This window comes from Diadema antillarum, unplaced genomic scaffold, assembly GCF_040938485.1.
Source record: "Diadema antillarum isolate AM-2024a unplaced genomic scaffold, OU_Dant_1.0 seq00000835_RagTag, whole genome shotgun sequence".
In the NCBI taxonomy this organism is placed as follows: domain Eukaryota; kingdom Metazoa; phylum Echinodermata; class Echinoidea; order Diadematoida; family Diadematidae; genus Diadema; species Diadema antillarum.
In genome coordinates, this window is record NW_027271711.1 from 1193853 (window position 1) to 1206962 (window position 13110).

At 35.5% G+C, this 13110-nt stretch overlaps 1 protein-coding gene across 1 annotated transcript in view; it reads right to left on the reverse strand.

The window, feature by feature from the left end:
- Positions 1-13110, reverse strand: part of LOC139740101 (CUGBP Elav-like family member 3-A) — a 206999-nt gene that overhangs the window by 17730 nt on the left and 176159 nt on the right. The window contains 2 exon segments of the mRNA XM_071650687.1: positions 987-994; positions 4124-4271. Coding sequence (XP_071506788.1) covers positions 987-994; positions 4124-4271 — 156 coding nt within the window.

Below are 13110 nucleotides of genomic sequence, written 5' to 3' on the forward strand. Positions count from 1 at the left end.
TTGACTAGTCGTTAAAAATATTCAAATCAGCATGTTGATGATGCTATGCTCTCACAATTTCTTATTCATTTCATATACAGAAATGACAAAAATCTCATGTTTCAGCTGTATAGATATGAGACTTGCTTTAAAACCGCCCAAAATAAAAAAGAACAAATGTTAACTCTGATATATTTTGGTATGGGAATATGCTTTTACCTGTATTAGCTAAAAAAAAAAAATCTGAATTTAATACATAACATAATAAACTAGAATTACCACTGAAGGTGATTAATACCCCCGCCCCTAGTGTTGCTTTATAGTATGTGATGTCATGAGGGCAATGACGTTAATACCAAATTTGTGCACTTGTCGAATTGGAAACAGAATAATTTTAGTTTACTGTACAATTACAGAGTTGACACTGAGTATAAAACTTACAGCAAATGGAAACATGTTTTCCCCCAGCATCACTACACTTAAAGACCATCATACACACCAAATTTGACCGTAATAGCTTGGTTTATTTTGATACAAAAATGAGTGGTTACCATGGCAACACATTTTCCTTAAACTAACACATTGGTGTCTTGCAAAACTACACTTCTAGATCATGATACATACTAAATTTGACTTTAATTGCTTGAATGATGGAAAAGTTATTTGATCTGCAAGGTTTTGGTAAAATTGTGGTTACCATGGCAACGGTTTGTGTGACAAACACAAAAATTATGTGTTCCACATCTATACCTCAGGGCCATAATGCCTACCAAATTTGGTTTCAATTGCTTGAAAACTGTGGAAGAAGTTCACGCCACAGGATTTTAAAAACAACAACATGCGGTTACCATGGTAATGCATTGTCCGATACAAATACAAAGGACATTTTGCAAAACTACACTTAAAGAGCATCATACACACCAAATTTCACCTTCATAGATTAAATGGTTCAATTTGATACAAAAATGAGCTGTTACCATGGCAACAAATTTTTCTTATATTAACACATTGGTGTCTTGCATAACTACACCTTCCGATCACCATACATACTAAATTTGACCTTAATTGCTTGAATGATGTGGAAGTTATTCAATCCACAAGGTTTTGGTAAAATTATGGTTACCATGGCAACGCTTTGTCCGACAAACACAAAAATTATGTGTTCCACATCTATGCCTCAAGGCCATAATGCCTACCAAATTTGATTTCAATTGCATCAAAACTGTGGAAGTTGTTCACTCCACAAGATTTCGAAGAAAATATGCGGTTACCATGGCAACGCTTTGTCAAGTACAAACACAAAGAGTATCTTGCATAACTACACCTATAGATGATCATTGATACCAATTTTGAAATTGATTGCATAAATACTATGGAAGTTTTATCTAATCCACAAGGTTTTGGTAAAATTATGGTTACCATGGCAATGCATTGTCCGACAAACACAAAAAACATGTCTTGCACATCTATACCTCAATATCATCATTTACCCTAAGTTTCATTTAAATTGCTTCAAAACTGTAGGAGTTCGCGACGCAAGATTTTGCAACAGACCGACCGACCGCCCGACTGCCCAACCAACATCACGGTGATTCCTATATACCCCCTTCACACTATGTGTGGCGGGGGTATAAAAACTGCGAGGGCATGACATCAATAACAAGGAAAAGTAGAAATTACGCGGTGCGTAATATATGTTCCCGCCGGAAGTAGCATTTTGTAGCAAAATGTACAATATAGGTAAAAAATCAAGGTCAAAGGTCAAAGCAGTCGAAGGTCAAAATTCTGTGTAGAAGTTTTGAAGCCCTCACTTAGTGCCATCACATAAAGCAAACGGAATCGAAATCGGGTTAGGAATGGCGAAGGAGTAGCATTTTGTAGCCAATGTACAATAAAATGTAGGTCAAAAATCAATGTCAAAGGTCAAAGAAGTCAAAGGTCAAAATTCTGTGTAGAAGTTTTGAAGCCCTCACCTAGTGCCATCACATAAAGCAAACCGAATCGAAATTGGGTTAGAAATGGCAAAGGAGTAGCATTTTGTGGCAAAATGTACAATACAGGTCAAAAATCAAGGTCAAAGGTCAAAGAAGTCAAAGGTCAAAATTCTGTGTACAAGTTTTGAAGCCCTCACCTAGTGCCATCACATAAAGCAAACGGAATCGAAATCGGGTAAGAAATGGCGAAGGATTAGCATTTTGTAGCCAATGTACAATATAGGTCAGAAATCAAGGTCAAAGGTCAAAGAAGTCAAAGGTCAAAAGTCTGTGTAGAAGTTTTGAAGCCCTCACCTAGTGCCATCACATAAAGCAAACGGAATCGAAATCGGGTTAGAAATGGCGAAGGAGTAGCATTTTGTAGCAAAATGTACAATACAGGTCAAAAATCAAGGTCAAAGAAGTCAAAGAAGTCAAAGGTCAAAATTCTGTGTAGAAGTTTTGAAGCCCTCACGTAGTGTCATCACATAAGGCAAACGGAATCGAAATCGGGTTAGAAATGGCGAAGGAGTAGCATTTTGTAGCAAAATGTACAATATAGGTCAAAAATCAAGGTCAAAGGTCAAAGAAGTCAAAGGTCAAAATTCTGTGTAGAAGTTTTGAAGCCCTCATCTAAAGCAAACAGAATCGAAATCGGGTTAGAAATGGCGAAGGAGTAGCATTTTGTAGCAAAATGTACAATATAGGTCAAAGGTCAAAGGTCACAACTGAAATTCTGTGTAGAAGTTTCAAAGCTCCCATGTAGTGTTATCATAAAAAGCAAACAGAATCAAAATTGGCTCATAAATGACAGAGAAGTAGCAAATTGAACATTTTGATCACACACGGACGCACACATATACACAGGGACGGACACACGGACACACACACGTACGGAGCCCGTTTCATAGTCCCCTGCTCGAACTCGTTCGGCGGGGACAACTAGCTCATTAAATATTCACAAGGACTGGTCAAGAAATGTTTTCTGAAGAAATGTGAAATGAAAAAATGTCATATCTTCCTTATTTCTTATCCGATTTTTGTCATGATATTTGCAATGTTCTGTCAGGATTTATTTTCTCTTTCTTTTAGAGTATATTTATATTTGGGATAGATTTCTTCTTTAATGTCTATTTCATGTACACATTTGTATTTACTTCACTTTTATATGCCTTTTCATCTGCTTTCAAAAGTGATTTTTTTTTTCCTTTATGTGAATTTGGTATTATCAAGATATGGAAAAATGAAATAAAATGAAATGCAATTGCTGTATCAAGGGAAGTACATAGTGATTTTGAATATACTTGTTGAATGATAAATTATAAAACTGAGTTGACTTCATGCTAATAACATTTGAATATGATTGCAACTGAAGAATGAAATGCATGTTTCATAATCAAGATTCTAATTGATTGACAGTCAGAAGGTTCTGGACATTGGTCTAGGTCTTGGTATAGGTTTTCAATGACTACATATGTACATCTAAGAAATTCCGCTCTATCAGGTGTAGCTGGTAACCACTGTAAAAGGAAAATGAACAACATCTAGTCATTACTGTATTTTGTAAAGTTAAGAGTTGGTTTGCAGTTCACTACATAATTCAAAGTACTTCATAGCAGCAATATATGCATGAATACCGTAAAAGCTGTTATTTTAATGATGGCTTTAAAATTTTCAGTAATTTTGTGAATAATTGTTGGGCCGCAAGCTTTTGTCATTTCACGTGACTGGCACTATAATGTACATCTAATAATTCCATGAGGCTGGAAAACAGAACCACCTTTTTAAGCCCTTTTCTCACCTGGTTTTCTTAGCCCTGAACTATCCTTAATCCTGGACTATCCTTAGCCTCTTTTCTGACTGGCATATTTAGTACCATACTATCGATACAGTGAAGGCAGGAGGCTTCTAATTTACAATAGTTTATATAGGTATGATGACTCCATTCAACACTGTATAAACCTTTCCTGACTTATCTTGGGATAATGTGTTCCATTAGCATTCTTCAATTTTCACAGCACTTACTCATTTCCTTTACAGCATGAAGGAATTCATCTGTGGTGTTTTTCCCAAGTATCATTTAATCACAAGTTCCACTCCCCAATAATTATATTACAATATGGAAATGTGTTGCCTTCCATGTTAGGAAAGAACACGTTATCATTTAAAACTTACCTGGTAACTACCATAGATGGACATTGGGGAGTTAACAGTGGTCATCTGGTTAAAAAGGCCCATGGAGCTGGACATCTGCTGCATGCGGCGAAGTTGGCGCTCCTTTTCTGTATCTGCAAACTTGACCACCAGGTTGGGGTTGGCCTGGACAAGGGAAAAAGAATTATTAGGTATGCGAAACCCTCTTGTGGTATGGACATAAACCTGATGTCATTTTGAGAATTACTTCATTTTCAATTAATCCAATTACAATGAAATATCTATTTCATTCAAGAAGCATTCCATATGATATACCCAGTTTACCCAAGGCTAGGCCTAACTTAATACTATAGGAGGTGAAATTTTTGCAAATTTCACAAATGGCCTTGGAACCTTAAAGAATACCAGAAAATATTTCTACAAAAATTAAGCCATGCCAGTGCTGGATCATGCGCAACTAGTAACTCATGGAGGTCGAGCACACACTGTGGGCCACGACATAGAGATATATGGGGAATCATTGAGTAAAAACATCAAGTACTAATTTCTTATACACTTATTTCATTAAAGGTAAAGCAACTTTAGCATAGACCCTCGGAACCACAAAATCAACAGCACATGAACATGTCTGACCAATGGCAATTCACAAAAATATCTTTTACACAAGAAAATTTCATCTCACACAGTAGGCCACTTTTGTGAGGCTGATTCATCGATAATATCAAATAACAAACAAACAAACAAAGAAACAAACAAAAACCAATAAAGATAGTTGGTAGCACTGCAATAAAACCAACATAGTATCAGTACAATGTCCACTAACAAAAAAGAAACTTACAATACTATTGACATTAATAATCATGCTTTTGTTACTCATAGGGTTACAGTAACATTTACGCCACACATGTACATACAACTTAGTATAAAGCAATAAACAAACTCTCATCAAGATGCAGGTAAGACATTATGTCAAAACTGATAATATATATCTATACCCCTCCTTGGAAGATTTATTCCTATACTTTTCCATAAGTCATTGCTGTGCCTTGATCCTCAAACCTTATGTTTGAAAAAAAAAGTCTTATCACTGGTTAATATCGTAGTTAAGTAAGTCCCTAGTTTAACTGATTTCTTCTATCATGTTTCTACTACTTCTTTCATTGTATAATCTGGCAAACAATATGAATTGTTGCAATACTTTCAGCTCTCTTCCACACATCAGTGAATACCACTACTGTAAATGGTAAATGAACTTCTGGACTTTTCACTTCTTTTCCAATACTAGAACATGTGAGGTCCCATAAAGAACTATAATCCTTGTACCAAGTTGAATTTCATTCAGTTTGCTATCAACATCTCAAAATGCTTTTTTTCCTTTCTTTTTAGACTTTGACCCTTTCTGGGGCTTTCTTTCCCCATACAACAATATCATATTCTGAATAGTTCTTCTGGCATAAGTATGCAGCTGTACAAAGATCAAACCACCAAGACATCAAAATTGAATTAGCGTTGATGTATGAAAACTATGATATTTTGCCAAGTCATCTTACAAGGCACTCCTAAAGATCTTGAAAGGGATCATACAACCACGAAACATATTGCTTGAAATTCCTATCTAATTGTGCATTACAGGAATACAATCTCAATTTTCTTGCACACTTAGGAAAAAAAATCAGCCTCATCTGTCTATGATGACATCTCTGCGTACAATATCCTTAAAGGTCCTGTTTACCTTTGGGAGCAGTGATTTAAAATTTTTTCAAGATATCACATTTGATGCATATGTGTAGGTCTGTTGGATCACAAAACATCTTAGTATATAAATTTTTCCAATAAAGCCTAAAATATAAGGTGATATCAGTATTTTTCTCAATAAACCGTAACTGTTGACAGTTTAGTCTGGAAACATTTTTATTATACCTATTGTTCACATTTTGTATATTCAACAATACTTAACATCGATTATACAGATTCAAATTTCTACAGTGGTTGTTTCTATCCCTAACTCACATTTAAGAACTATTATGAAGCACTAATGCTGGTTTTTTGCTTCATCTGCAAATGGTAGATTATGCCTTTAATGTATATGATTGAAGAGTCACAAAGACATTTTTAATAATTAAATTTTTTTAAAGTGAAAAAGAACTTTTTTTTTCACAAATAAGGAACAGAGAGTGAAAGAGAAAAAGGATACACTGCAAGCAACATCACTGCCACATCAACTCTTACAAGAATTAAATGTCAGATGACAAAGGGTATAAACTGTCCTTTAGGTAATAATTTTCCAAATGCATCTTAAACTCTGTTACTCAAATTTTCACTCCACTTGCGTTTGCTGCACTCTGGTTACAAAGTATACAATTTCCTTAATATGTAACATTTTTCTTCTGTGGATATTTTACAGCTGCATTTTTTTCATTTAAGTACTAATGGACTTTACTATTAACTCTATCCAGAATTTGCCCCAAAATGATTGTTGCATTGCTGTGTCTTTACAAATGTAGCATCTGTGATGAACAAAAACCTGCATAGTTTGACCTCGATCAAAACCTCTGTTGCAAGTTTCTATCAACATCAAAATACATGTATTAACATTAACATTAACATGACAATGGCAAAAAACAAAACAAAAACAACAAAAAACAGCATTGACAAACATTCATGTACAGGAAACATCTCTAGGTATTCAAGAGTTTATGTTCAAGTCACTATGAGACCATGGGTCAAAACTGCAATAAACCAAACATTACACACAATACCAGAACTTCTGGTAGTATGTAGCTGCTACATGGCTCTTTGCCACCCTGTCACACAGTCAGAGACTACTTAGAGCTGTTTCACAGGAGTTACTGTCAAGTGGCTGAGATATTGCAAACAAAAACATGTGAACACAAATGACATGAGTTGAGCTGCTGTGATGATCGATGTCAGTAAATAATGACTCCTGCAAAGGCAAGCATAGAACTGTGACCAACCCCCTGTTCAGACGCAAGCCAGTTTATACCAAAACTCGATAAAGAAACAAGGTATAAAGAATCATCGTATAGCCGACAGACCGTTCAGATGCTAATTTTGACCATTCCGGATAAACAGCGTATAGATGTGCAGTTTCTCACTGCATATGTTGTTATGGTCATGAATGACAGGTACAAAGTCACCTTTTGTGCTTGCTCCCATTAAAGGGATCGTATAGTTTTGATTGAGACCTAATTTCGGGTTTCTAACATTTTTTGGTGAGATAATGAGAAACCTCTTATGAAATATGAAAATGCATGTAATTCCATGAGGAATTCAACGTTTATTTGACGAAAATTGGTTTTGAAATGGCTGAGATATCCAAAACAGAGCGATTATAATAAAGTGTGGGACCCACACTTTTTTACGATCGCTTTGTTGTACTTTGTTTTTGGATGTTTCAGTCATTCCAAACCTGATTTTCATCAAATAAACTTTGAATTCCTCTTAGAATGGTATGCTCTGTACTATTCCAGAAGTGTTTTCTTGGTATCTCGCAAAAAGTTAAAAGCCCAATTCTCATCTCCACCAATACTGTACCATTCCTTTAAGCCCCGCCAAGTTATACCGTTCTATGGTCGCCATACGTTCAGACGCACGATGGACACGATGGAATGCTGATTCGTTTTCGAGTTCTAGTTTGAAACGATGCTCTGACTGTCGTCTCGCTATACGTCGTTTCGTTACATGTCGTTTCGTTAGCCAGCGTTCCGATGTATAAATTCATCGTATAGTTATACCGTTCTAGTAAGTAGTATAAATTGTTCGCGTCTGAACACCCTGCAAGACGTCATTCTCTCGCTGCATCGAGTTTACGGCTGGAAAGTTGTTCTGAATGTTAAAATTGGCTGAGAGTGCAACCGAGCATATGAATATTACTTTATAATGACAAAGACACAATGGACAGAGTATAGGAGCTAAAAAAAAAACACACAATTCAAATATTGCCTACACATGTAGCTATTGTGCTAGGACACCTGTTGCATCAGATATTCTCCCTTCTTCCTAAAATTATCAGTGCACAAATTAGCAGAACTGTCCTCAAATATGTAAGTAATTCATGCAATATAACTACTTTTGCTCTCAAGACACAAATTTCACAAAGCAAATTGAGTACAGATAAGAAGCAATATTCCTATGAAGATGTTGTCATCACAACCCTACAGCTCAAATCACGTACATTACTCATTAGATACATACATGTATCTTCGTGAAAAAATGGCATTCATACCTACCTAGTACTTAACACAATATACAGCGTGGCTAAGGAATGATACAAGGTATTTTACCCAACCACAATGCCTACTTGCATACACTTGCTTTACACTGCACACCTCCTGATGTAAATTTGGCATATCTGTATGGCATGTAACATTTTTATTTATTTATTATTCATTTTGGTTTTATTTCCACAGAGTAGTCTCATCAAGACCTGTAGGTCCTGAACATGAACATTTCTTGACACCTTCATCTGTCACAACTGAATGATTAAAATGCAAAATATGGACTGTGTTGGCAGAGTTTAAATAAATGAAATATCCCCACCTTTTTTTTTCTTTGGTAAATCCTTCACAAATTTTGCATTTTACCTTCTTCTTTTTTTAAGTGGACAGAAAATTATTACATTAGTTGAAAAAATATACATATTCTCTGGCTGATATGCATCCCCCCCCCCCCCTCAAAAAAAAAAAATGCTTTTCCATATCCTCTATAAAAAGTAATACATCATGGCCACATTTGAACCTTTGATATGATACAGAACATTGTCAGAGCAACAATCCTGTTCTTGATAACTAAAAGATATTGAAACTGCAATTTCAATAACGTGAGTAAATTTGACAAAGATGTTTGCATCTGATTACTCTTACAGTAATGGTGAATGTAAGGGTGATGTGGTTTGAAAAATGATGAAAAGAAAATGCAATAAAATCATTCTTAGATCTTTTTGAGTGAGCTCTGTGTGATGAGGAGATATAGTGTATGGAGTTTTAAACAGTTCCTCAAACATGTATTTTCAATTGGCATGTACTCCAATGGCAGTCAATGTCAATTCTGCTTGGTGTCCAATGTAACTGCAACCAGTACACAAGATTAAGAAATGACAAGTTGTTTTTAAGTCAAAAAATTGTTTCTATTCTATATTGGATTTAGTCATACACATACATTTTCTTCCTATAAACATTGCTTTTGTTTTTAATTTTTAGGATACATCCTGATTTCTGTCACACAGATGCCACACTGAAAGTTGGTGCATTTCACTGTGCATGTTCTGGATTAAACTTTTCCACGAAGTGATGCCAAGATGCAAAATTGATGATGTAGACAAAGTAATTAAAGGTAGAATTGCTAATCAAAAGTGCAGTTGTAACATGGGTTAGTGTGGACATCAAAACACAGTCAGTAATTTCAGTACCCAGCAGCATTACCACACTAGAGAAGCACTCTGAGAGCACAGACCTCCGCCGAGCAGCTCATTTCCACCACTGATCTTGTTCCCCAAATGAGATCAGTGATTTCTACCCATACGTATGAATGCTGAAGATGTGATACTGCATGTGTAAAACCTTGATGAAAATATGCAGAGTATCAAGTCAGCTAGAAGTTGAAAATTTCTGTGCAGCCATTGCTAAGTGAGAATACTACAGTTTGCAATGTCCTGTATGTACAACAATATGAATAAATAATAAAGAGAATTCCACAAAACGTCATTAAGAAAAGTACATATTCCCTCCACTTGTTACTGACAAATGTTAAGGGTAAGATTTCATTTTGCTAGAAATATGAAAGTATGCTGAATTCTCTTAATATTTCCTTATATTGTTGTACTCACATGACATCACAAAATGTAGTAGTCTTCTCATCCAGCGATGACTGCACAGAAACTTTTGAAATTAACAACTTTTGAACAGATTGTCTCATTTTCCTCAAACTTTCACTGACGTGTTCTACTAACATTGCTGCAATTACTCAATTCACACATGTAGTTGGATGAACTTGTCCTTTAACTTAAGACCAATTACAGTCTCTAAACATTCTGTCCATAAAAAACAACGACATATGTATATGATATGTATATCCACTTCCAATGCCCTGTATTCTACTGAGTTTCAGATTCCAAGGCACACAAATATTGATAGCAGCTTGCATGTATTACGAGATGTTGTAAAATCTCAATTCATGATTGTTATAACGTCAGAGATCACAAACAAGCCAATTACATGCTAAGTTCATGACTATCAGTGCCTTTCCCTGCCAAGACTGCACTGTGAGCTCACATTAATGTCAATTCACAGATGACATGTCACTTTTGTGTAAGCATCCGTTCATTCTGAAATTGGAAAAGTGGACACTTTCACACAATCAAGTTTTCCTTGTTTGGCCAATTTATTGTAAGTGAACTTCACTCAGCAGCAACTTATTGGAGTTCTGTGTGAATATTTGATATCAGGCCTCCTATTTCATATCTTATTTTGGTACTACATCAGAGAGACATGTAATTTGTGAACATGTTTACACAGTGAAATATTCCATGCTTCTAGTACTCATATCTGACAGACACACATTTGATTCTGCTGATAAGTTTAAATCATTGATGAAAACTTATCTATTTACTCAATCCTAATTTTTGTTGATGTTGTTGTACATAATGCTGTATTTTAATTATTCTGCATTAATGCACTTAGAAACATCAGTATTAAATGCAAAGTGTTATTTATTACTTGTTATTATCATTATTATTATCATTATTTAGAAAAGACTTCTTCAGTTTTCTCTTCACATTCAAAAAAAGTATATTTGTTCTTGAATATCAACCAAAACTTATAACAATAGCTTGAACTACTTCTTGTAACTTGAAATATGCTTAATTTGTATGCACACACACGCCTAAAGACTGTAAATACATTGAAGATTCCTTTGAAATTGATGGAGCAATCTTTTATCTCCTCCCTTCTCTATTTCTCTCACACTACCTTTGCCTCCATCTCTGTCATGTTATGCTGCAGAGCTGAGTAAACACACATGTTAACCAATAACTAGCACTACGGTATGAAGCTTAAGTGTAAAATGCAGATGCATAATGCATTTACAAGATATCTAGTGCTTTTCCTGGTATAGTTTTGTGATACAATGACACAAGTGCGAACTGCTCTGTTCATGCAAGTGCACTGGTCAGACGATAGCCTTATGACTTTTTATTGGGTACCTGAACGGCTGGTATTTCTACTTTGTTGAACCTCTCTTATCTGGCCTCCCTTTATCCGGATCTCTCTATTATACGGACGCAATCTCGCTGTGATTTTTTTAAAAATAATTACGGGAGGAAAGGGGGATTCCCAACTCCTTGAGAACTCCTACACAAACACACATGAATTACATATTACTTCCAACATGATTAACATACATTACATCAAATTTCCTCCCAAATTGCTTACCTTCAGACATTTTAACATCCCCAAACATCCCCAAATGTAACAATGAAAAGGTTGCAGTATACACATTACTACATGTGGTACTACAATGGGCTACATCAGTACATGTGTATGTATATGTACATGTATAAAGCATCGAGTCTCCAGTATCCGGCCAAATCCCTTATCCGGATGAGCCCCGGTCCCGACTTGAGAGGTTCAACTGTAATTGAATATCTCACAATCAGTTAAGAATTGACTGGCATACATTCAGCACTAATGCTCTATTGCTTTTCACATTGCCACAGCTTACTACCACTGGCTATAATATATTACTACCACTATGTTGGGTATTTTCTTTTTTTTTAACATAATATATCATAATATAAATCATTCTTCTAAGCCTAATAGACCAAGCTGTGCAAATTAATGATATTGTTTACCATTGGTAGCAGTGATTTTAAAAAAGGTTGAGTTATAACATTTGATGCATATATGTAGGTTAGTTTATCACAAAACATCCTATCATATAAAAATTCTGCAATAAAGCCTAAAATAGGAGATATCACTAATTTTCTGAGTAGACCATAACTGTAGAGAGTTTAGTCTGAAACAATTTTATTATAACTATTGTTCACATTTTGTATATTTAACAATACTTAACATTAATCATACTGATTAACATTTTCACATAAGTTGTTTCTGTCCCTAAGTCACATTTTAGAACTATTTTGAAGCACTAAAGCTGGGTTTTTATTTCACCTGCAAACGGTAAACGATGCCTTTAAAATGGAATTTCACAAAATAGGCAGTAATTTCATTTAAAAAGCACTTTTTTGTTGCAATTTATGCTAATGAGCTGACGAGCGTGAACGTCATGACATTATGGCAGCCCTACTGCTAATGTGCAGTCTTGCTTGTGCATTAGTATGAGTAGCAGACGACAGGCACACTTGTGTGTACTTACACGTCTATTATCCATGCATGTGCAGGTAATTCACCATCAACGTGCATACGTATATAATACCAAGCTCTATTCTGTAGCAATCATTGCGACAACTGCCCAGGGAAATCAAGATTTTTTTTAAAAAAACCATTCCCAATCCAAGGGAAGATAGGGAAAGATGGCTCCAAAACCTCTACAATATGACCAAACTGAGCGTCAGAACATTTGAATACTCAAAATTACATGTAGTTTGTAAGGACCACTTTGAGCCTACTGCTCTTGAAAGAGACCGCTGAAAAATTCATCACGTTGACAAACCTTTAAAAATCCTAAAAACTGATCTTGTAATGACAAAATGTCAGCACAGGAACCATGGAGACTACGGGCCTAGACCTGTGACCCTCAGAAGGGAATGTGATAAAAAGCATAATAAGGTATTCTTTGCTTTCTTGAATCTACGAGACATTTGGCATGATACTGCTACATATATACCATTCCCATACCATCTATCCCCACCTCAGTCTAGCCCATGTAGTGACAGTGTGATTGTATACATGATGTAAAGCAATGTAACAGCAGTGAAATTTCATGGATGTGATACGATATGCGTGTGTGGTCACCAACATTGTTTGTG